We start from the raw sequence: 26,902 nt of genomic DNA on the forward strand, positions 1-26,902 counted from the left end.
AGTTAGTTAACATTCAAAGAATTGTACAAAAATGGCCAACTGCATCAAAAATGAAACATAACAAAAAAGGAAATGTACTCCAGCCATCTTTATCTACAAAAATTCTTAAATACACCAGTTTTTACTCAAATACAGATAGACTGAAGACTCTGTTCCCTTAATAGATTAAAGCATTTCATATCCTTTGGCATATTATATTATGACCACAATAATTCTACCTTTAAAGACTGGAAAAATAATCCCCTTAATGTCTGGTGAACACTTTTCCACATGCTTCCCCAAAGATTCCAATAATTTAATAAGGATTTTGAAACTTTTCTAGAGTTCTAATAATGGGCACAATTAAGAATCCAGCAACACCATGAAGAGAACCATGCGGTTAGTAGAAGTCAGATGATTCGAGAGTCTTGCACTGCTTGGACAGAGTGGCATACTGGCCATGGTTGGGGCCCAGAGAGTGACTGTGACTGTGAGTGTGGTGGTGATGGTTGTGGTGGTTGTCACCGCGGCCCATTGTACTTACTGTTGTTGGGGCCGACCCACTTCCTCCTCCCATGCTACCCATTCCATCGCTGTGATACACACGACCATTTCTGAAATGGCAATGACTAGGTATTTATATATGTCATAATTGTAATAGTGATGTCTGAAACAGTATCGAATCAAGAAAATGTATCTTTAGCATAATAATGACTAAGAAGGCTAAATTTACCATAATGCTAATTGTATGGCAGAGCTAAGTGCATTTCTCCATAACAAATTTTATGTTACTCTATTGTGTTAAATACAAATATGCAGACAGTAGACCCAATGAATGTGGTTGGAAAAATATGGGTGCCGCTCCTCAATATAACATACACTGCATTTTCTAAAACATTTAATACCGTAGATGCATTTATAAAAAAATATATGTGGAAAATCTGGGATAAGAATGGGGAGAATGTTACAATAGTGTCAATGTTGATAAACTTGATGCACACTAGTGAACTACGTACTTATTTTTGTGTAGAGTTACTGAAACAGTCACTGATGTGACACTGCTTCTAATCATGACTAATTTATCAAGCTCACAATTGGGAGCTGTTAATGCTTCAACAACATGTTTGAAAGCAAGACTTCTGTTAATGTTAGAACTTATACTTAACAAATTTATTTATGGCATTTTTTAAGGCCACGCAGACTTTCCCATGTAAGTGCCATCAAGTTGTCATTTCCCTTGCTCATCTTTATCTGTATTTTCACTGCCAGTGGTCTCATGCATTCATTTTTCCTCTTCCTTTTTCAGGTCACCCAACCTTTGTGAGAGTCAGGTGGGTTAAAAAAAAAGTAAAAGTCCTCCTGTTGTAAATCCAAAAATTCTTTGTCATCTTCCTCCTACAAATCAGACACTCTCTTGCCCTTCCACAACCCTGCATAGCTTAATAATTTTTCCCTCATTAAGTACTGTGGGAAAAACAAATTTTTTCACTATGAACCACAATTTTTCCCACCAATCATTTAATGTTGATCCTCTTACCTCATTCTAGAATACCTTAATATCAGCAACTGCTACCACAATTGCACAAGCTGGAAATCTAGTGGGCCACTCTCTGATAACTAAATATCACAAAAGGCCATGCAATTATAAAAAAAAATATACACAGAAGAGTTACAGTACATCAACATGGAGAACAGGGGGCCACAGCTGTAAACTGAGAAAGAAAGCTGTGTTGAAAATCATCTAGAATGTTTATCTTCACAAAGTGGTGGAACAATGGAATGGGATACAAGAGGATGCAGCAAAAGTTACAAAGGAAATTTAAAGAACTTAAGTAATAAATATAACAATGAAGACAGAACACTATGAGCATAGCCTTGCTCTTGCAGCTACAATAAGTATACTGGGTAATTATATACATGGCAGGCCAGTTGTGTCAGCAGAGCAGCAGGATGATTCAATCTTTTATAGCTCACTGCTCTCACTTGGAATTGTTAAGCTGAGTTGGTATCCTTTTTCATTAGCATTACTACATGCTGGGGAATGTATGGTATACCGCCAGATGACACACAAAATGTTAACACATTTTTGCTATAACACGGCTGCAAAATTACATCGTATTTTCAGGGAACGTGTTATAAATCAGTTTACAAGGTGGAGTACATATAAGGGAAAATATGCCACATGCCATGTTCTTCCCTCCATCTTACAGTGAGCCTCAGGAGTGAGTCCATTGTCTTACTGGGAAGGTCTACACAATGTACACAGCCTCCCTCACCCAGTGCTTTGTTTGTACACATCCAATACAATACTCGACATGTGTTAGTGAATCAACTTTTGATCTTTTCATCATCCCATTTTGTCTCAGGATAGGAACGATGACACCAAGAGGAATGCGAGTGCTCCTGGAACTACAAGAAAGCATAAATGTGAAAGACTTGGTGTTTCGAAGAAACTCAAGATCTTCGACAAGCTTAAGTGTTGTGCATGTACATGTGGAGATGGCATGTGCCTATGAATAAAAAAAAAGGCACAATACCATGACTGGAACGATACACAAATAACCAGCACATAGAAGAGAGGAATTTACAATGACGTTTCGGTCCGACTTGGACCATTTAGAAAGTCACACTGACTTTGTAAATGGACCAAGTCAGACTGAAACGTCATCGTAAGCTCCTCTCTTCAATGTGCAGGTTATTTGTGTATGTACCTATAGCCTGAATGAAGCATCAATTTGCATAATTAAGAAGAATGAGGTAAAAATACAAGCTACTTCAATAAGTAACCCAGGTTGTGCCCCCATGAAATGAAGGAGATTTTGTAGGCAAGGGGCTTGGACTTCCAGGAAGCATGCATGAGCACGTTAGATAGGAGTGAATGGAGATGAATGGTATTTGGGGCCTGACGAGCTGTTGGAGTGTGAGCAGGGTAATATTTAGTGAAGGGATTCAGGGAAACCAGTTATTTTTAAATAGCTGGACTTGAGTCCTGGAAATGGGAAGTACAATGCCTGCACTTTAGAGGAGGGGTGTGGGATACTGGCAGTTTGGAGGGAAATGTTGTGTATCTTTATACGTATATACTTCTAAACTACAGTGGACCCCCGCTTAACGATCACCTCCAAATGCGACCAATTATGTAAGTGTATTTATGTAAGTGCGTTTGTACGTGTATGTTTGGGGGTCTGAAATGGACTAATCTACTTCACAATATTCCTTATGGGAAAAAATTCGGTCAGTACTGGCACCTGAACATACTACTGGAATGAAAAAAGTTCGTTAACCGGGGGTCCACTGTATTGTATTCTGAGCACCTCTGCAAAAACAATGATTATGTGTGAGTGAGGTGAAAATGTTGAATGATGATGAAGGTATTTTCTTTTTGGGGATTTTCTTTCTTTTTTTGGGTCACGCTGCCTTGGTGGGAGACGGCAGACTTGTTTAACCCTTTCAGGGTCCGTCCCGTAGATCTACGGCTGGTCGGTGAGTGTCCAAACCGTAGATCTACGCCAAAATTCTAGCGCCGTCAAATTTAGCGCGAAAGCGCTCATAGGCCTACATATGAGAGAATGGGTCTGCGCGGTGGGTGTGCGCCGTAAACAAAAAATCTAGGCGCCTGCATAGCATTGTGGGAACGCCGGCTCAGTCACCCTTGTTCACCATGTCTCGTCGCAAGTCAGCTCTGACTCCCCGGAAAATTGGGACTCTCCTCTTCCTGTCTGATAGTTCTGACACTGATGGAAGTGGAAATGAAGACGAATTCTACGGCTTTGATTAGTTAGTGACCGAAAATAATGACCAGGATATCGATAATAGTGCAGAAAACCCCGACGATCCTCGACCTTCTACCTCTGGTGTGGGCACTCGTGACTCACGGTCGGTTGTTCCTAAACGTAAGAGAAAACTAATATTTTCCCGTGGCCTGGCCTCTGACTTCAGTAATGACGATGATTCTGACGTGGATTGTGATTTTATTGCGCTCGACGATCATTCGAGTAGTGACAGTGAGGAAACATATTCACCAGTGAACCGTCGGTATGTGCGCCGCCGCATGCGCTCGGGTAGTGTACCCTATGCTATGCCCAGGGGACGGAGTACATCCCGTAGTACATCCCGTGGCCCTACACCCGTTTTAGGTAGTGATAGTGAGGATGATGTGGCTACACTTGGCATGGATGGGCCACAGACATCAGTGGATGGTGTTAGTGGGGCTGGTGGTGGTAGTGGCACCGCCATGCGTGACTCGCTGTGCCACGCGGGAACCCACGCTGCTGACTCGTCAGTTCAAGGACAAAGCGGAGCGTCACCCACCAGCCCGCCACAACCACCCGTACAACCAGCCTATGATGTCCAGTATCCACCAGCAAACCGTATCTGGGATTGGCAGCAAAATCCCAATTTTGTTCCCAGCCCTCACCACTTTGATGACTCGCAAAGTGGAATTCTACCTACCTGTCCTCTTGGAACCACGGCCAATGAACTGGAATTCTTTGAATTATTCTTTGACCAGCCATTGATGGAAACTATTGTCAGGGAAAGTAATAAGTATTTTCAGTACACCATGGCAAATACGATCTTATCACCACAGTCAAGACTACACAGGTGGAAAGAGACGACTGTTGCAGAAATGTATTTGCTTTTTGCAACAATAATGCTTATGCCTCACGTCTATAAGCATAATATAAAAGCATACTGGTCCACAGATCGGCTAATTTGTACCCCATCCTTCAGTGAAATAATACCAGTGAACAGGTTTATCTTACTCTTACGTATGTTGCACTTCTCTGACAAAACCAGGCCTGACAGAAGTGACAGGTTATACAAGATTAGAAATGTTTTCATGTATCTCAAACAAAAGTTCAGGATATACTTTTATCCATTCAAGAATCTTGTAATTGACGAGTCTTTGATTTTGTTCAAAGGTAGACTGTCATTCAAGCAGTATATACCGAGCAAGAGGAACCGCTTTGGTATAAAATTGTTTGTACTCTGTGATTGTGACAGTGGCCTGGTGTTGGATATTGTTGTATACACGGGTAGTAAAACATTGAAAGATACCAAGATGTTATTGGGTATATCAGGTGACGTAGTGAGAAACATGATGGCACCTTATCTTGGTAAGGGCCATACATTATATACCGATAACTGGTACACAAGCCCATTACTCAGTGATTTCATGCGAGTGAACAAGACAGATGTGTGTGGCACAGTGCGTTCTAATCGTAAACATATGCCCAGGCTCAACGCAGGTGTTCGTGGTGATGACGTGCAGGTGTTTACTGCCAATGACATCATGGCATTACGGTGGCATGACAAACGAGATGTCACATTGTTGACAACCATTCACCGTAATGAAATGCAAGACAGTGGCAAAGTTGATCGAGTGACTAATGAACGTATTCGAAAACCAGTGACAGTGATTGATTATACACAAAACATGCGCTTGGTTGACAAGTGTGACATGCAGATTGGTTTTGTTGACTGTGTTCGTAAGAGTTACAAGTGGTACATGAAACTTTTCTTCCATCTCATGGACATTTCAATGCTGAATGCATATATTATGTACCAAATAAAGACTGGTAACAGACCACCGTATGGTGAATTTTGTTTGTCTGTTGTCAGACAACTCATAATGAAGTACCAGGTAACAACACCTGCAATACAACATGGTCCTCGAATTCATCACAATATATCCAAGCGTTTGAGAAGAGAAGGTGATCATTTCATAATACAGCTTCCTTCAACTCAAAAGAAATTTGCTCAGAAGAGATGCATTGTCTGTGCACAAACAAAATGACGGCAACAAAGACGCAAAGACACTCGGTTTATGTGTGAGGAATGTAAGGTGCCTCTGTGCATGGTGCCTTGTTTCAAGGAGTTCCACAAGCTCCAGCAGTTCTAAAACCATGTCCAGTGATTGTAAATATGTAAATATATGATAGAACATTAGTATTATACAATATTTGTGCATGTTTATTGTAATAAACAACAGTGGTAAACAATAATATGATAATAACTTTAGTGCGGTTATTGTGTTCAATACAGTGAGTTTATATATATAAATTATATACAGTATTGGTCTCTCAGGCCCCAAATGTTAGTAGGAATAGAAAAAAATTGGAAAAGAAAAGAAAAAACAACTAAAACAACAAAATAATATAATACGCGTATGTGGAATTCGTCGATGTTGCCGCCACCACATCATTTTCTACAAACTTCTTGGCACTGTATCTCGGTAAGTACTGATCAGATTCTAATTTTTTTTGTTTTATTACCTTCACAAAAATATGCTTTTTAATTCTGTAAGAAAAAATAATTTTTTTTTTTTCAAAATTTCTTGGACACTGGTGCGTGACTTCAGATTTTGGCCTTGGACCCTGAAAGGGTTAATAAACATAAAAATAAAAAAATATTAATATATATACAGTGGACCCCCGGTTAACGATTTTAATCCGTGCAAGAGGGGTAATTGTTATGCGAAATAATCGCTATGTGAATGAATTTTCCCCATAAGAAATAATGGAAATCAAATTAATCCGTGCAAGACACCCAAAAGTATGAAAAAAAAAATTTTACCACATGAAATATACATTTTCCCACACACAAAGAGAAGGATACATGCACAATAGTAGAGTAGTACATGCACAGTATATATTGTGCATGTACTAGTCTACTAAATGAAGAATAAATGACACTTACCTTTATTGAAGATGCAGCAATGACTGATGAGACACTGTGTCCTGGGAGTGCCTTTTCCTCCTGAGTACTGTAGGTCCTGTTTGGCATTTTCTTCCAGAACAGGCCTTATCACACTGTGTATGCCACTACGAAGCTTAAATCTCTCAAAGCAACCTTTGCTGGCTTTAAATTCACCAATATGAGCACTAGTTCCAGGCATTTTTCCCTGTTCACCTGGGTGTTAGTCGACTTGTGTGGGTTGCATCCTGGGAGACAAGATTAAGGACCCCAATGGAAATAAGTTAGACAGTCTTCGATGACACTGACTTTTTTGGGTTATCCTGGGTGGCAAATCCTCTGGGGTTAATTGTTTCTTGGTATTCTCAATAAGCCACACCAACAACGGTGCTACAGCAGCAGCAGCAGCTGACAGTGCAGCAGCAGCAGCAGCTGACAGTGCAGCAGCAGCAGCAGCTGTACCACCAATAGTAGCGATGGTTGATTGGGGTTTATTATACAACCTGGCCAGCTTGGAGACATGCACTCCACTTTCATACTTATCAATGATCTTTTTCTTCATCTCTATTGTAATTCTCACCCTTATTGCTGTAGGGTTGGCACTAGAAGCTTTCTTGGGGCCCATGGTCACTTATTTTCCAGAAAAAGCACCGAAAACACTGTAATAATACGAAATATTCCGATTGTATGCTTGGATGTTACCGCGGAGGCTGGCTGGTAAACAATGCTACCGGCGGAACATGTGAGCGTGGCTCAGGCCGCACATTGGACGCGTCTCGGACGAAAATCGGTAAGCGGGTTTTTAAGCGGTATGTGAGGCAAAATTTTTGCAATTAAAGTAAGCGGTATGCGAAATAATCGCTATGTGATGCGGGGGTCCACTGTATATATATATATATATATATATATATATATATATATATATATATATATATATATATATATATATATATATATATATATATATATATATATATATATATACACACACATATATGTGAACAGTATTTAGATAAAGGTAGGGAAGTTTTTATTGCATGTATGGATTTAGAAAAGGCATATGATAGAGTGGATAGAGGAGTAATGTGGCAGATGTTGCAAGTATATGGAATAGGTGGTAAGTTACTAAATGCTGTAAAGAGCTTTTATGAGGATAGTGAGGCTCAGGTTAGGGTGTGTAGAAGAGAGGGAGAATACTTCCCGGTAAAAGTAGGTCTTAGACAGGGATGTGTAATGTCACCATGGTTGTTTAATATATTTATAGATGGGGTTGTAAAAGAAGTAAATGCTAGGGTGTTCGGGAGAGGGGTGGGATTAAATTATGGGGAATCAAATTCAAAATGGGAATTGACACAGTTACTTTTTGCTGATGATACTGTGCTTATGGGAGATTCTAAAGAAAAATTGCAAAGGTTAGTGGATGAGTTTGAGAATGTGTGTAAAGGTAGAAAGTTGAAAGTGAACATAGAAAAGAGTAAGGTGATGAGGGTATCAAATGATTTAGATAAAGAAAAATTGGATATCAAATTGGGGAGGAGGAGTATGGAAGAAGTGAATGTTTTCAGATACTTGGGAGTTGACGTGTCGGCGGATGGATTTATGAAGGATGAGGTTAATCATAGAATTGATGAGGGAAAAAAGGTGAGTGGTGCGTTGAGGTATATGTGGAGTCAAAAAACGTTATCTATGGAGGCAAAGAAGGGAATGTATGAAAGTATAGTAGTACCAACACTCTTATATGGATGTGAAGCTTGGGTGGTAAATGCAGCAGCGAGGAGACGGTTGGAGGCAGTGGAGATGTCCTGTCTAAGGGCAATGTGTGGTGTAAATATTATGCAGAAAATTCGGAGTGTGGAAATTAGGAGAAGGTGTGGAGTTAATAAAAGCATTAGCCAGAGGGCAGAAGAGGGGTTGTTGAGGTGGTTTGGTCATTTAGAGAGAATGGATCAAAGTAGAATGACATGGAAAGCATATAAATCTATAGGGGAAGGAAAGAGGGGTAGGGGTCGTCCTCGAAAGGGTTGGAAAGAGGGGGTAAAGGAGGTTTTGTGGGTGAGGGGCTTGGACTTCCAGCAAGCGTGCATGAGCGTGTTAGATAGGAGTGAATGGAGACGAATGATACTTGGGACCTGACAATCTGTTGGAGTGTGAGCAGGGTAATATTTAGTGAAGGGATTCAGGGAAACCGGTTATTTTCATATAGTCGGACTTGAGTCCTGGAAATGGGAAGTACAATGCCTGCACTTTAAAGGAGGGGTTTGGGATATTGGCAGTTTGGAGGGATATGTTGTGTATCTCTATACGTATATGCTTCTAAACTGTTGTATTCTGAGCACCTCTGCAAAAGCAGTGATAATGTGTGAGTGTGGTGAAAGTGTTGAATGATGATGAAAGTATTTTCTTTTTGGGGATTTTCTTTCTTTTTTTTGGGTCACCCTGCCTCGGTGGGAGACGACCGACTTGTTGAGAAAAAAAAAAAAAAAAATATATATATATATATATATAATAATAATACAGTGGACCCCCGCATAGCGAACTTAATCCGTGCAAGAGGGCTGGTCGTTATGCGAAATGTTCGCTATGCGAATTAATTTTCCCCATAAGAAATAATGGAAATAAAATTAATCCGTGCAAGACACCCAAAAGTATGAAAAAAAAATTTTTTTACCACAAAAAAATGTTAATTTTAGTACACACAAACTGAAAAAGGCATGCACAATTACATGACACTTACTTTTATTGAAGATCTGGTGATGATTGATGGGATGGGAGGAGGGGAGAGAGAGTGTTAGTGTTTAGAAGGGGAATCCCCTTCCATTAGGACTTGAGGTAGCAAGTCCTTTTCTGGGGTTACTTCCCTTCTTCTTTTAATGCCACTAGGACCAGCTTCAGAGTCACTGGACTTCTTTCGCACAACATATCTGTCCATAGTGGCCTGTACCTCTCGTTCCTTTATGATTTGTCTAAAGTGGTTCACAACAGTGTCATTGTAACAGTCACCAGCACGGCTTGCAATAGCTGTGTGAGGGTGATTTTCATCAAAAAAGGTTTGCACTTCAAGCCATTTTGCACACATTTCCTTAATCTTTGAAGTAGGCAATTCCTTCAATTTCTCTCTCCCCTCCTTTGAACCAGTTTCCCCAGGTCTGGCCTCTTGCTCTTGAAGTTGATCTATCAGCTCATCAGTGGTTAGTTCTTCATTGTCCTCCTCCACCAACTCTTCCACATCCTCCCCACTAACCTCCAACCCCAAGGACTTCCCCAATTCCACAATTGATTCCTCAACTGGTATACTACTCCTCTCAGGGTTAGCCTCAAACCCTTCAAAATCCCTTTTGTCTACACATTCTGGCCACAGTTTCTTCCAAGCAGAGTTCAAGGTTCTCTTAGTCACTCCCTCCCAAGCCTTACCTATAAGGTTTACACAATTGAGGATATTAAAGTGATCCTTCCAAAACTCTTTTAGAGTCAATCGAGTGTCTGTGGTCACTTCAAAGCACTTTTGAAACAGAGCTTTTGTGTACAGTTTCTTGAAGTTGGAAATGACCTGCTGGTCCATGGGCTGCAGGAGAGGAGTGGTATTAGGAGGCAAAAACTTCACCTTAATGAAGCTCATGTCCCCATAAAGTCGCTCTGCCACGTCTGTAGGATGACCAGGGGCATTGTCTAACACCAGGAGGCACTTAAGGTCTAATTTCTTTTCAGTTAGGTAATCTTTCACATTGGGGGCAAATGCATGGTGTAACCAGTTATAGAAAAATTCCCTAGTGACCCATGCCTTACTGTTTGCCCTCCACAGCACACACAAATTATCCTTGAGGACATTCTTTTGCCTGAACGCTCTGGGAGTTTCAGAGTGATACACTAATAAAGGCTTAACTTTGCAATCACCACTAGCATTGGCACACATCAACAAAGTAAGCCTGTCTTTCATAGGCTTATGTCCTGGGAGTGCCTTTTCCTCCTGAGTAATGTAGGTCCTGCTTGGCATTTTCTTCCAGAACAGGCCTGTTTCATCACAATTAAACACTTGTTCAGGTTCCAGTCCTTCAGTTTCTATGTACTCCTTGAATTCATGCACATATTTTTCAGCCGCTTTGTGGTCCGAACTGGCAGCCTCACCATGCCGTATCACACTATGGATGCCACTACGCTTCTTAAATCTCTCAAACCAACCTTTGCTGGCCTTAAATTCACTCACATCATCACTAGTTGCAGGCATTTTTTTAATTAAATCGTCATGCAACTTCCTAGCCTTTTCACATATGATCGCTTGAGAGACGCTATCTCCTGCTAGCTGTTTTTCATTTATCCACACCAATAAGAGTCTCTCAACATCTTCCATCACTTGCGATCTTTGTTTCGAAAACACAGTTAAACCTTTGGCAACAACAGCTTCCTTGATTGCCGTTTTCTTGCCCACAATAGAAGCGATGGTTGATTTTGGTTTCTTGTACAACCTGACCAGGTCGGTGATACGTACTCCACTTTCATACTTATCAATGATCTCTTTCTTCATTTCAATGGGTATTCTTACCCTTTGAGGTGTAGGGTTGGCACTAGAAGCTTTCTTGGGGCCCATGGTCACTTATTTTCCACAAACAGCACCGAAAACACTGTAATAATACGAAATATTCCGAGTGTATGCTTGAATGTTACCGCGGAGGCTGGCTGGTAAACAATGGGACGGGCGGCACATGTGAGGCTGGCTGAGGGCGCACATTGGACGCGTCTCGGACGAAGGTCGCTGAGCGGGTTTTTGTCCACTATGCGGGGCAAAATTTTAGCGAACAAAGCGTTCGCTATGCGGATTGTTCGCTATGCAAGGCGTTCGCTATGCGGGGGTCCACTGTATATATATATATATAATAATATATATATATATATAATAATATATATATATATATATATATATATATATATTATATATATATATATATATATATATATATATATATATATATATATATATAGCATACATACATACATACATACATTACATACATACATATATTAAGGAAACGTTTTGCCACACAGTGGCTTCATCAATCCATACACAGGAGAAGCTTGAAGAATAGGAGGAGAATGAGGTAATCAGTCCCTCAACCTTGAGTCGATGTGGTCAGTCCATCAATCTTGAGTAGATTGATGGACTGACCACATCGACTCAAGGTTGAGCTGATTACCTCATTCTCCTCCTATTCTTCAAGCTTCTCCTGTGTATACTGATGAAGCCACTGTGTGGCGAAAAGTTTCCTTAATAAAGATACCCAAGAGTTGCACATGTGCCTAATTTATCAACGTGTCGGTTCTGTGAACCATTCATCTACAAAGTATGTATTTACACACCACTCTGATTTTCTTTCTAGTTCTTATTCTTGTTTAGTGGAAGTAATCAGTCCCTCAACCTTGAGTCGATGTGGTCAGTCCATCAATCTTGAGTAGATTGATGGACTGACCACATCGACTCAAGGTTGAGGGACTGATTACCTCATTCTCCTCCTATTCTTCAAGCTTCTCCTGTGTATGGACTGATGAAGCCACTGTGTGGCGAAAAGTTTCCTTAATAAAGATACCCAAGAGTTGCACATGTGCCTAATTTATCAACGTGTCGGTTCTGTGAACCATTCATCTACAAAGTATGTATTTACACACCACTCTGGGTTTTCTTCTATTTTCTTTCTAGTTCTTATTCTTGTTTATTTCCTCTTCTCTCCATGTGGAAGTGGAGCAGAATTCTTCCTCCATAAGCTATGCGTGTTGTAAGAGGCGACTAAAATGCCGGGAGCAAGGGGTTAGTAACCCCTTCTCCTGTATAAATTATTAAATTTATAAAAAGAAACTTTTGTTTTCCTTTTTGGGCCACCCTGCCTTGGTGGGATACGGCTGGTTTGTTGAAAAAAAAAATTTTAAGTAGTAGGTTGGTAAACAGCAACCGCCCAGGGAGGTACTACCGTCCTGCCAAGTGAGTGTAAAATGAAAGCCTGTAATTGTTTTACATGATGGTAGGAGTGCTGGTGTCTTTTGTCTGTCTCATAAACATGCAAGATTTCAGGTACGTCTTGCTACTTCTACCTACACTTAGGTCACACTACACATACATGTACAAGCATATATGTACACACCCCTCTGGGTTTTCTGCTATTTTCTTTTTAGTTCTTGTTCTTGTTTATTTCCTCTTATCTCCATGGAGAAGTGGAACAGAATTCTTCCTCTGTAAGCCATGCATGTTGTAAGAGGCGACTAAAATGCCAGGGGCAAGAGGCTAGTAACCCCTTCTCTTGTATAAATTACTAAATTTAAAAAGAGAAACTTTCATTTTTCTTTTTGTGTCACCCTGCCTTGGTGGGATACAGCCACATGCCATCACCCACACCATCCACACAAATCCCCCTTCCCACAGCCATCCACCTACACAATTCCCAGACACATCCCTCTATTACCTGGGGACCACACCCTGCTCACTGCCACTCCTTCACCCACATGCCAAGGTCATTGTTTCTCTATTTTCTCACCTTTTTCACCACTACCATTCTTGGGTGGTATGCTGAATGGTATAACAATGAAGAGTGAGAGTGGTGTAAAGTGCAAAAAAAAAAAAAAATCAAGACACAAATACCTCTGGCATGAAGAGACAGACTCACTATCATGTAAAACTGACTTGTGCAGAACAAACATTAGATTTCAGTGTTTTAACACCATCGTTAGACAAGGTGACTGAGCAAAGAATGTGTATCAATGTGTATCAATTAAAAACTGGTATGAACCTGACACATAATGACAATAATACACATTAATTCAGGTTCTACTGTAATTAATAACTACAATACTGTCTCATGATAAAATAAATGACTAAGTCTGAGGACATTCCTATTTTTTAACATATATGTGAAACTGTAACTATTTCACTTTTTTATTCTAAAACACCAGAGTACAGTAAATGAGAAGCTTAAGTGGCGGAAAACAGAGAATCGTAAATGCTAAAAGGAAATAATAACATTGACAACAAACATGAAAAATTTGCGTGCACCCAAACTTGCAAGTGTCCAATAGAATCCAGAAAGATTAATGCCCTATGTCTTAGGTAAACTTCACCTCACACAACAAGAACTAATTAGTACAGTCAGCATTTCTCAGGAGATAATAATAATCAGGTGAATGTAATTTTATGTAAATTTACACAATTCATACTTGTATACCATAATGCTCCCACGTAACTGATTATTTACGCTTTGAATTACAAAACGAAAATAATGAACAAATTGGTGTTTGCTGACTACTTCTCTAATTGGTATTCCTTATTGTAATCTTAAAATTTTCTGGAACTGCTTGGTATTGCTACAATTTAATGCAAAGAACTTTCAGTAACTCATGAAACATTGTTTTAAATAAGTAGTAAATGAATATATCAGTTAATTACATCTTGCCTGCCCTGACCAATATTAAGAGAGATTTCATGATTCATGAAGCAGGAGACTTCTTATAACATTATATCTCAAAACTGTATAAAAACAAGTATTATACAGTTAATTACCTGTAGACACTATTTCTCACATGACTTAAAATGCAACTGTCAGTGCTTATGAATGTAACACTACACTAAAAAAATTCAATATCCTTCCTTTAAGTTTCTTAATTTTAGTTGAACCAAAAATTCTTAATACTTGATTACCAATAATTAAGAAAATGGCAAGTGGTAAAAAAGATACTTTCAACAAAAAAAACTCATTAATATGGCATTTTACTCACTGTGGCTTTATCTAGCAACTTGATAAAGCTCCAGTGGGTGAATTGTCATATCAATAAAAGTAATCTTTGCTAAAATATATTTTTTTTTACCACCATGTGTTGATTCTCAACCATTCGTTTACATTAAACAATTTTTTCAACACTAATGTGTGTATACTCTAAGTCCCAGCTTTCTAGGTGGGCTTATCCTTTGCAGGGCATGAAACTCTGTAATGGAGGAATTTTGATATGCTTCTAGTATCTTATAGTTTCACAAATTCTAAGATCATTTTATTCTTATGACTCACAGTTTTTCATTAAGACTGAATGTGAGTCTCAATAGTTGTTATTACTACTTATGAGCGATCATGAGCCACCGTCTCCTAGGACTAGAGCAGCCCTGCTTCACATCTCAATCTCTGACTCCACCTGAAAAGGAGCTAAGGAATTCCAATTGGTTACTTTTTGGATGACGAAGAGTTACCCTATTGGATAGAGCATACGTTAAAAAATTACAAGCCCCTGAAACGCTGTAATTAGTAACTTAAGAAAATAACACTAGCGTTACTTGCTCAACAATTAAAATTAATAATTAGTGTGTTAAAAAAATCAGAAAACATGTGAACTCATTTTTCTACGAGTTCTGTACATGATGATTATAAAAAAAATTAGTTTTCTCCCTCATATTAATTTTCTTTATGACGAGTACAAATTACTGTAATTTTATTATGTTACTCAGGCAGCCACTAATAAGGAAGACGTAGACTTAAGATGAAGCCTTGGTTCCACACTACCCAATGAAGTTAGTCGTCTGGTGAATTTAATGAAACAAGGACAGGAATATTCAAACCTACCACTATTTATTTTTCTATTGACTAGTCAAGCAATCAATTTGAGATAGCTGGGTGCCATAAAAATACTAGGTGACCTTTGTTTCATACTGTAGATGTGTTCCAAGCCCTAAGTTCAATCAGGCCATAAACAATTATGCAAAAAAAAAAAAAAAATCTTTCATGCGCTTTGCAAACCATAAATCACACATATCATATAAGGAATTACAGACAGAAATAAACATCGAATGATAGTGAATTTGCATAAAGCGAGGGACACCTTGTACTGTACAAGCTAATTACTGAAAAACACAGATATTGATAAGGTTTTTACCAATCTAGTGTCAAGAAAGTTTTAGTAACAGGTATTATAATCACAGCATTAAACAGAAGTTAAAGGAATGAATATATTATAAAAGAATGAATGAATGAATGCCAAGATAGAAATCATGCACAAAGATAATGCCCAGCTGCTTTAACAAGTGACAAGGTTTAAAACAAATCATTCTAACATAATATTGAAATGAACAAATAATTGAGTTCTCATATACATTCCATAAGCATATTGATAATACATAAGAGTTTGTCTTGCACGTAGCATCAGAGAAGTGGAAACTTACGCGGAGAATCCACCAAGGTTTGCCCACAGCAATCGAGAAAGGGGGAAAATGAGATGATGAATAGTATCTTTCAAATGACTTAGTAAAATGGGTACACTTTAAAAATGAAACATGTCAGTGAATAATGTGCAGATAAAGTCGTATTAAATATTTTGTGTTAATTTTCAATGATGCCTACTTGTATAAAATTTATACCTGAAGGCCCAGCAACAAAATAAGTGAGTGACAATAATGTGCCAACTTCAAAAAGCCACTATGGGTAAAAAAAAATATATTTAAAAGGAAAGGAGGAAATTTTTAATTGAGTAAAACCCCCTTTCTTGTACATGATGAACAGAGAGAAAAAATTACCTCTTAACATACAGTACTGCAGATTCCAATTATAAAATACTTTCATTAATTAGCAGAAGCCACTGCACTGTTAGAGAAAAAAACATTCTAAACACCTGTCAAAAGGCTACAAAGTCTAGTTAATATTCCTGACCACATAATCATCAACGACTATTTTGCTGCCATCTGAGACCCCTGGAGTGATTGTATATCACATATTTTCCCTAGTATTTCAAACCTTTTCTACACTTTCAAGTGTTCAAGATGAAACAACACCTTAAAAAACTTATAGAATACCTCCACAGGCTAAATTGTTTTTAACATCAAAGGAACTTATTGTCACTTTATGATAACCAGTCAATTCAAAACTCATGAACCACACAGGTAACTGGTCTTGCTACCTGCATGGATCATGGTTCAAGTTCCCATCCATTCATCTGTTTATTCAGAACTTAAACAACAGATTAGGATGACTGTATATTTCAGCCTCTAACTGATACTTATTACCACTTGTTCACACTGAGAAACAGAAACTTGAGAAAATTACAAGGGGTTGTCTTGCCAAATATAAACAAGAGTTAACTAAGGAAGAAAAGAAAGAAAGGTTTGGTAAATACCCAAGACACAAATGAAAAAATGGAAAAAATGATAGGTAGTAGGTTGGTAGACAGCAACCGCCCAGGGAGGTACTACCGTCCTGCCAAGTGAGTGTAAAACGGAAGCCTGTAATTGTTTTACATGATGGTAGGATTGCTGGTGTCCATTTTTTTGTCGCATAAACATGCAAGATTTCAGGTACGTCTTGCTACTTCTACTTACACTTAGGTCACACTACACATACATGTACAAGCATATACGTATATACACACCCCTATGGGTTTTCATCTATTTTTCTTACTAGTTTTTGTTCATGTTTATTTCTTCTTACCTCCATGGGGAAGTGGAACAGAATTCTTCCTCCATAAGCCACGCGTGTTGTAAGAGGCGATTAAAATGCCAGGAGCAAGGGGCTAGTAACCTCTTCTCCTGTATGTATTACTAAATGTAAAAGGAGAAACATTCGTTTTTCCTTTTGGGCCACCCCGCCTCGGTGGGATATGGCCGGTGTGTTAAAAAAAAAAAAAAAAAAAAAAAAAAAAAAAAAAAAAAAAAAAAAAAAAAAAAAAAAAAAAAAAAAAAAAAAAAAAAAAAAAAAAAAAAAAAAAATAATATATATATATATATATATTTATATATATATATAGAGAGAGAGAGAGAGAGAGAGAGAGAGAGAGAGAGAGAGAGAGAGAGAGAGAGAGAGAGAGAGAGAGAAAGAGAGAGAGAGAGAGAGAGAGAGAGAGAGAGAGAGAGAGAGAGAGAGAGAGAGAGAGAGAGAGAGAGAGAGAGAGAGAGAGAGAGAGAGAGAGAGAGAGAGAGAGAGAGAGAGAGAGAGAGAGAGAGAGAGAGAGAGAGAGAGAGAGAGAGAGAGAGAGAGAGAGAGAGAGAGAGAGAGAGAGAGAGAGAGAGAGAGAGAGAGAGAGAGAGAGAGAGAGAGAGAGAGAGAGAGAAAGAGAGAGAGAGAGAGAGAGAGAAAGAGAGAAAGAGAGAGAGAAAGAGAGAGAGAAAGAGAGAGAGACACTATTGACAAAGACTGGAAGTCCCACACTGAGCTTAACTCAGGGGTAAACGACTGGTGGAATTCTGTCATCGCTAAGGTCCCACAGTCTGACAGAGTTCAAAACACTACCTTTGGGAATTCTAACACAATTCCTCTGACCACCACAGAGGGAACAAATCCTCTTCCCAGCAACGTGGGGAAGCCTTGGATCTGTTAATTCTCCTACACCTGACACCTGACATCTCTGCTTCAGCCACTGCCAGTTTACTTGACAGTGCACATACCATCTCTGATCCTACACCTGTCAGCACACCTGCCGATACTATTCTAGAATCTGGTAGTAGTGTTTCGACAGCAAGTTCTGAGCCAGGAGCTTCTCCACCAGAGAACGGTGCAGTTAGTGATCAGGGAACTATCACTACACCTGATCACCTACTGCGCCGAAGTACGAACAGCAGGGACACATCTGTCAGAACTGGTAGAGGGCGGGGTAGAGGACGTGGAGGAGGAAGACATCTACAGCCGTCTCACCCTCCACTAACACAGTTCCAGCGGCAGAATCTGAGGACAAATCTGCGAAACACAGGAGGTGCAACAAACCCTAGTCCACCCTCCCAGGCACCTAGGCTGTGCTCTCGCTGTCACCGGAAGGGGCACTCTGCCAACAACTGCCTGCGAGATACCAGGTGTAACTACTGCTACAAGAAAGGACATAAGGAGGACCAGTGTCGGAAGAAAAAGGAACTTGACAGACAGGGCCACCTGTTTAGAGACCTGTTCTCAGAACAAACCAGCAGGATCTCTGAATTGGTGAACACTCTCACACGTCACGCACTTAGCTACTCCTATCCCAGCCCAGCAGGTGGGATTGGGCCTTATACACTACCACAGACCTACATCCCTGCAGCTGCCTCAGTACCCTACCTCTCTCAAGGGCAGGCACCTTACATTCCCTACACACCCACCACCTCAAGCTGACCACTTCATCATGAGGAGCCAGTCTATCAGCATCCTGTCGGCCAACATTAGAGGTTTCATTACTAATGTTGGAGAGCTCACACATAGCTTTGTGAACACTCGACGTCCCGACATGATAGCTGTTGTTGAAACATTTTTGGATGACAGGACTCCAGAAAATTTTGCAAGAATTGCTGGCTACACCTCATGGTTGAGAAGAGACAGGCAAGGGCAAGGAGGTGGTGTTGCTGTGTGCTTCTCTAAAAGTGTTCATGCCCAGCACATAGATGTTGCCACCCCTACACATCTTGAAATGATGTTCTTCAAGCTCTGTATAAACACTAGTACCTCTGTACTAGCATGTGCAATGTACAGACCTCAGTGGCAACACGCAGACCCTATCAACTTCCTAATGGAAAATATTGACTCCCTTCTGCTACAACACAACTGTCAACATATTATAATTGTTGGTGACCTCAACCAGCACCTTATACAGAGGGACTTTGATGACCTTCTTGCAGTGTTTGACATGAGAAACTTTGTTGATTTCCCTACTCATATCTCTGGCTCCTCCCTTGACCCAGTAGTGAGTGATCTGGCAGAAGGCATAGTCACTTGTCAACCCCTCGGCTACGTTGGATCGTCTGACCACAAGGCTGTTTTTACCACACTTAAGATCCCAACAGAACGAGGTGAGGAGTCCACACGCACAACCTGGCTATGGGAAAGAGGTAATTGGCCAGCCCTTTGCTCTGAGCTCGCCACCACCGACTGGAATGCTCTTCTCCTGGGGGATGTTGACAACCAAGTGAAAGCCTTCACTGGACACATCCTTAAACTGCAACAAGAACACATTCCTCACCGGCAATATGTGACAAAGCCTACAGATCAGCCTTGGTTTGGCTTTCGTTGTAGAGAGGCTGCTACTGCTAAGTACAAAGCATGGCGAAGGTATAAGAGACATCCTACCACCTATAACAGGAACTTGCACATGCAAGCCTGTAGGCATATGGGTGATGTTCAAAAGTGGGCCATTGCTAAATGGGAGGTGGACACTAAAAGAAAGTTAGCATCAGGTAGGGTAGGCTCCAAAACCTGGTGGTCCCTGGTCAAGGACAGACAAGGTTATCTGCCTGATGAACTTATTCCACCTCTAAATCGACAGGATGGGACCACCTCTACTAGTAGTCAAGAGAAGGCGGACCTCTTTGCTGAACACTTTGCTACCAAAATGCAAGTTCCTGATCCAGCAAGGGACCCTCCTTGGCTAGCTGCAAGAACTGTGTCAAAACTGTCAGTGGTGACAATAAGGCAGGAGGAGGTGCATTTCCTTCTTAAATCACTTGACCAAGAAAAGGCTGTGGGCCCAGACAAATTGAGCCCAAGATTGTTGAGAAGATGTGCAGACCAGCTAGCAGCACCTCTAACTCGCATCTTTCAGCACTGCCTAGTACAGTGTAAATGGCCCTCTCCATGGAAAGAGGCAAATGTAGTCCCTGTTCACAAAAAGAAGAGCAGAGCAGAAATCAGCAACTACAGACCAGTGTCACTCCTGTCAATCACTGGTAAGATCCTTGAAACAATTATCTCAAGACAAATGACAGATTTTTTTGACTACCACTCACTACTTTGTGATCGTCAATATGGCTTCAGGAAAGGTTACTCTGCTGCTGATCTGTTGCTAAACCTCTCCACTAAGTGGCACCAGTCACTGGATGAATCCAAAGTCAGCTGTGTGGTAGCACTGGACATTGCTGGCGCTTTCGACCGGGTGTGGCACCAGGGCCTCTTAGCAAAACTTCAAGCACTGGGAATTGCAGGCTCTACGCTATGTCTCCTCAGTGATTACCTTCATGGTAGATCTCTAAGTGTAGTCCTCAATGGAACGGAATCAGCAAGGCATCCTATTGGGGCAAGTGTTCCACAAGGAAGCGTGCTGGGTCCATTGTTATGGAATGTCTACTTCAACGACCTTCTTCATCTCATCCCAGAATCACATGCATATGCAGACGACTGTACACTGACATTCACTTATCCAAGAGAAGAAATGCCAGCTGCTCTAAGCTACATCAATCACCAGCTGAAAGCTATATCAGCTTGGGGAAATAGATGGCAAGTAACATTTGCACCTGAGAAAACGCAAATGATGATCGTCTCTAGGCACCATGATGGTAATGCTGGTGCAGTAGTAAGGATGAATGGGAGGATGTTGGCACCTGGAGAAGAAGTTGATATCCTTGGGGTGAAATTCGACTCCAAACTAACCATGAAGAACCATGTTGTAAATCTTGCAAACAAGGCAGCCAGGAAGCTTACAGCACTTCGCCGTATCTCGCATCTGCTTGACAGTAGGGGTTGCAAGATCCTGTACGAGGCACAAGTACGCTCACACCCTGAGTATACTCCACTTTCTTGGTTTGCCTGCCCCCCCTCTCATCTGCGACTGCTTGACAGAGTAGAGAACAGAGCAAGACGTCTCATCTCTCGCCTGGACCCATCCTGGATAGATCTGTCATTTCAGCAGAGCCTTCAACATAGGAGGGATGTGGGTGGCCTTACTGTTATGTACAAGGCCAATATTGTCAAAATACCACACTTGGATCCACTTCGAGGACAGCATGAAACAAGCTTTTATGCCACAAGACGGGGAGAAAGCAGCAACTTCACTCTGGCTGTACCCTTCTCCAGAACATCACTCCATCTGAGATCATACATACCCAGGATGACTCGAGTATGGAACACATTCGTACAGCATAATGATGTCAACGAGATAAAGTCAGTTGATCAAATGAAAATGCTGGCCCACAGATGGCTCCAACTTCATCCTGTTCCCTACTTGTATGTCTCATAACAATAAAAATGCTTTCAAATGAGCTGATGTAGGTAACAGCTCTTAGCTTGCCAATAAAGTTAGGAATCCTTAACCTGTAAATAGCTTGTCAATAAAGTTAGGAATCCTTAACCTGTAAATAGCTTCTCAATAAAGCTAGGGATCCTTAACCTTGTCAAACCCTGTGTAAAAAAAAAAGAAAGAGAGAGAAAGAAAGAAAGAGAGAGAAAGAGAGAAAGAAAGAGAGAAAGAGAGAGAGACAGGAAGAGAGAAAGAGAGAGAGAGAGAGAGAGAGAGAGAGAGAGAGCACCAGCACTCTACACTTCAGTAACCTGCACTTCCTCACCTACTTAAGCTGTGTCAGACATCCAAGCTGCCACTAAGTCACTTCAACCCATAAGTGTACAATAACAACTCAATCTAAACCATGTAACCTAAACCAGTGAAACAATTCCAGTTTCACTAGACACAATGACAGGGTTTGTTAAACCCTTTGTTCAGATATCTTCTGATTTAATAAATCATGCCAATTAACAAAGCACATCAATACATAAGAATGAGAGTCAAAAACCATCTTTGAAAAATAATACAGAATATAGGAGGGGTGTTAATGCTGAAGTTTTATAACTGTAGTGTAAGCATGCCTCTGGCAAGACAGTGATGAGTGAATGATGAGGAAAGTTTTTTTTTTTTTGGCCACCCTGCCTTAGTGGGAAATGGCTGTGTTAATATAAAAAAAATTAAAAAATACATAAAAGCAGGCGGAATCTCGGTTTCGTATGCCCTGGTTTTCGTAGGATTCGGTTTTCAACAACTTTTTTCGTCGAAATTTTGTCCCAGTTTTCGTATATCCACTCGGTTTTTGTAGGGTTGACAATGGTTCACCGTACCAAACACATCTGCCTGCCCGCACCCACACAAAGCATCCCACGTGTTCTGACTCAGTCTGGCTTTGTTTCTCATTGAGAAAGCATTGTGAGAATGTGCCTTCTTCAGCGATTAACCCTTAAACTGTCCAAACAGATCTATGTTCACTCGCGTAGCGCTCCTAATATAGATCTAAGTTTTTTTACATAAGAAAGCATGTAAAATCGAATGTAGATCTATGTTAGGACAGTTTAAGGGTTAAGGACATGTGTGCAAAGTGGAATGAGTTGCATTGTGGAGAAATATCACCCTAACAAAGCTGTTGCAAGCTGTCTGCAATATGTTCAATGACCATGCCTTGTCCCATTTTAGGCATATCTTAAAGAGATGCCAGAAACAGACCTCTTCGGACAGATTTTTTTTGCAATAGGGGTCCAGTGACTCTCAAGCTGGTCCTAGTGCCAGTAAAAGACAAAGAAGGGAAGTAACCCCGGATAGGGCCTTAATACCTAAGTCCTAATGGAGGGAAACTCCCCTTTCAAACAATAACCTCTCCTCCTCCCTCTCCCCTCCTTGCTGTCTTCCATACGCCAACAAGAGTCTTCAATAAAGGTAAAAGTGATATTAAATGTTCATTTTTCCATTTCATTAGTCATTTATACAATTACCATCTGACTTACAACCTGCTCGGCACATGACCACTCGACTTATGACCATATTTTGTATGCAGATGTTCTGGGAAATAAACAACTGTTTATGTTGTACACAGTGTGTCTCCTAAACATTACCATATAAAATACAGTACTAACAGCATAGAAAGTAAAGTAAAAAATGAAATACCAAAATAAAACAATAAAATAAAATCATTACTTAATGTGAAGCTGATATTCAGCAGTAAGGTTTGACTTACGTCCATTTTGACTTACGACCAGTTAGTTGGAAATAAGCTCAGTCGTAAGTCAGATGGTAGGTGTATTTATTTCTCACTGTCTTCTGTATGTAAAACCATAGTTATTCTCTATAAAATGCATTTTCTGTTAATATTTTTGGGTGTCTGGAACAGATTAATTGGATTTACATTATTTCTTATGGGAAATACAGTGGACCCTTTACCAATGATATTAATCCGTTCCAGAGAGCTTGTCCTTAGGCGAATTTATCGTCAGCCGAATTAATTTTCCCCGTAAGAAATAATGGAAATATAATTAATCCGTTCCAGACACCCAAATGTATGAATTTTTTTTTTTCACTTGAAATATACATTTTTCACATGAAATATACAGAAAAAGGAGGATACATGCACAATAAATACTGTACTAAATGAAGAATAAATGACACTTACCTTTATTGAAGATGTAGTGATGAGTGATGAGATGAGAGGAGGGGAGATGGAGGTGTGTTAATGTTTGGAAGGGGAATCCCTTTCCATAAAGACTTTAGGTACTAATTCCTTTTCTGGGGTTACTTCCCTTCTTTTTCTTAATGCCACTGGGAACAACTTGAGAGTTACTGGACCTCTATCGCACCAAAAATCTGTCCATAGAGCTCTGTACCTCGCATTCCTTAAAGATTTTCCTAAAATGGGCCACAACATTGTCATTGTAAAAGTCACCAGCATGGCTTGCAATAGCTGTGTCAGGGTGATTTTCATCCATAAAGGTTTGCACGTCAACCCACTTTGCAAAAATTTCCTTAATCATTGAAGAAGGCAGCTTCCTCCATCTCTCTCTCCCTTCCTTTGAAGCAATTTCTTCAATTGTGATCTCTTGCTGTTGCAGATGCTCTTGCAGCTCATCAGTGGTTAGTTCTTCATCATCATCCTCCACCAACTCTTCCACATCCTCCCCACTAACCTCCAACCCCATGGACCTCCCCAATCCACAATAGATTCCACAACTGGCATAGGCTCCTGAGGGTTAGCCCCAAACCCTTCAAAATCCCTCTCTTGTTCACATTGTGGCCACAATTTCATCCAAGCAGAGTTCAAGGTCCTGTTAGTCACTCCCTCCCAAGCCTTACCTATAAGGTTTATGCAATTGAGTATACTAAAGTGGTCTTTCCAAAAGTCTCTTAGGGTCAATTGAGTGTCTGAGGTCACTTGAAAGCACTTTTGAAACACTGCTTTGGTGTACAGTTTTTTGAAATTTGAAATGACCTGCTGGTCCATGAGCTGGAGGAGAGGAGTGGTATTAGGAGGCAAGAACTTGACTTCGATAAAACTCAAGTCCCCGCAATTCACTCTGGCAAGTCTGAAGGATGAGCAGGAGCACTGTCTAATACCAGGAGGTAATTTTTCAGTGGGGCCAAACACATGATAAAACCAATCACAGAAAATGTCCATAGTGACCCATGCCTTACTGTTTGCCCTCCACATCACACACAAATTAGCCTTGATAACACTGTTTTTCTTGAACAATCTGGGAGTTTCAGAGTGATACATGAGTAGAGGCTTCACTTTGTAATCCCCACTAGCATTACTACAAAACATTAGGGTTACCTTGTCTTTCATAGGCTTGTGTTCTGGCAGTGCCTTTTCCTCCTGTGTAATGTAGGTCTTGTTTGGCATTTTCTTCCAAAACAGGCCTGTTTCGTCACAATTAAACACTTGATGGGGTTTTAATTTTTCAGTGTCTATGTACTCCTTGAATTCCTGCACATATTTTTCAGCCGCTTTTGTGTCCGAACTGGCAGCCTCTCTATGCCTTACCACACTGTGTATGCCACTACGGCTTTTAAATCTCTCAAACCAGCCTTTGCTGGCCTTAAATTCAACAACATCACGACTAGTTGTGGGCATTTTTTTAATTAAATCGTCATGCAACTGCCTTGCCTTTTCACATATGATTGATTGAGAAATACTATCTCCTGATATTTGTTTTTCGTTTATCCACAACAACAACAGTCTCTCAACATCTTCGAGTATTTGCCATCTCTGTTTCGAAAACATACTTGCACCTTTTGCAACAACAGCTTCCTTGATTGCCTTTCTGTTGGCCAAGATAGTGGCGATGATTGATTGGGGTTTGTTATACAACCTGGCCAGCTCAGAGGCACGCATTCCACTTTCATACTTGGTAATTATCTCCTTTTTCAATTCGATTGTAATTCTCACCCTTTTTACCACAGGGTTGGCACTAGAAGCTTTCTTTGGGCCCATGGTGGCTTATTTAGCAGTTACAGGCACTAAAAACACTGGAATAATACAAAGTGTACTGAGTGTATGCGTGGAACCAACCAGACTGGCTTGTAAACAATGGCACACTAACTGAAGGCCGGGTAGCTGAGGCACGCTCAGGCCAGACGGATGCGTGGACGTGTTCGGGACAAATGTTGTTAGTTAAGTTTTTCATCGTTGGTCGGGCCAAAATTTTTACACCCAAACACATCATTAGGTGATTTTATCGTTAGACGATGCCATCGCTGGTCGAGGGTCCAGTGTATTGCTTGAGTTCTCGTACAATTCGGCTTTCGTCAGACTTTCTGGAACAAATTAATCACTAAAACCAAGGTTCCAATGTACTGATGAAATAATAATGGAGTAATACTTTCAGCTATCAAAACTTTGCAGCCCAATCCCTTGGACCCCTTATGTACCTACGTAATCTCTTGATTACTACTTGCAGGATGAGGATGGGGTACATAATAAAGATATTAAACTAATACTTTCAGTCTTCCAAACCCTTACACATACAAGTTTTCCACCAAACTCATTAATATATAACATGAAGTAAACTGATCTATATACTGCAGGAAATAACTGAAGTGCGGATTTTTCAAAACACGAATTACAGTGGAAAGATTTCCATGTTGTTTTCAAATAGATTTTTACAATTGCCTTTGTATTGTGAAGATTTTCTTCTTGTTCAATAGTTTGCAAACACATTCAATATTTTATTGACAAACTTCATTGCTAAACAGAATTAATAAAGTGGTGTACAGTATAGTGAATGCTTCACTAGCAGGAATACATGTAAATACTGACAAGATGCTGTAAATGACCTTGATATACAGTGGACACCTTCATTAAGGACAACATCTTGCCCACTTTATCAAGTCACTGACTTGATAAAGTGGGCAAATCACTGACTTGATAAAGCCCCTTCATGTGCAAAACACTGTCATTAAAAAGGGTATGCACTGCATCTCAGTACCATTTATTCCAGTGAATGTTTCTATTCCATGTGGTATATCATTACTGCAAAAAAACAATTTACTAATTGCTGAAGTTAGGAAACTCACAAAGTTCCGGGAAAAGGTGGTGTCTGAGGTGGTGTGTGTGAGTGGCGTGGTCTGGAGTAACCTGGCGCTCCAAGAGAGGTCAGTGTTCCTCCTCTTGACCCTCGGCCTGGTAAGAACGGGTCTCGCTCTTCCGATGTTCCGGGTTCAGCTCTGATGTACACAAGAAAAGAATAAATAAAAAAATACTGCATAGTTCAAGGCAATGTTATAACCCTACTGCTAGTGTAGT

The 26,902-nt window shown here is 40.3% G+C and overlaps 1 protein-coding gene across 13 annotated transcripts in view; it reads right to left on the reverse strand.

The window, feature by feature from the left end:
• Nucleotides 1-26,902, reverse strand: part of tty (tweety) — a 305,681-nt gene that overhangs the window by 22,149 nt on the left and 256,630 nt on the right. For 7 of the 13 annotated variants that reach the window (XM_070089717.1, XM_070089719.1, XM_070089715.1 and 4 more), the window contains 2 exons: nucleotides 26,674-26,823; nucleotides 1-593 (listed from right to left, as the gene is read on the reverse strand). The exon at nucleotides 1-593 is cut by the window's left edge and continues 497 nt beyond it. In XM_070089717.1, coding sequence (XP_069945818.1) covers nucleotides 380-593; nucleotides 26,674-26,823 — 364 coding nt within the window. In that variant the 3' untranslated portion in view covers nucleotides 1-379. Of the gene's footprint in view, nucleotides 594-1,246; nucleotides 1,296-25,700; nucleotides 25,915-26,673; nucleotides 26,824-26,902 lie in introns of those variants that run through there. The other 6 variants (XM_070089723.1, XM_070089720.1, XR_011392576.1 and 3 more) reach the window with 5 other exon arrangements.

The sequence above is a fragment of the Cherax quadricarinatus genome, chromosome 29 (assembly GCF_038502225.1).
Source record: "Cherax quadricarinatus isolate ZL_2023a chromosome 29, ASM3850222v1, whole genome shotgun sequence".
Taxonomy (NCBI): Eukaryota; Metazoa; Arthropoda; class Malacostraca; order Decapoda; family Parastacidae; genus Cherax; species Cherax quadricarinatus.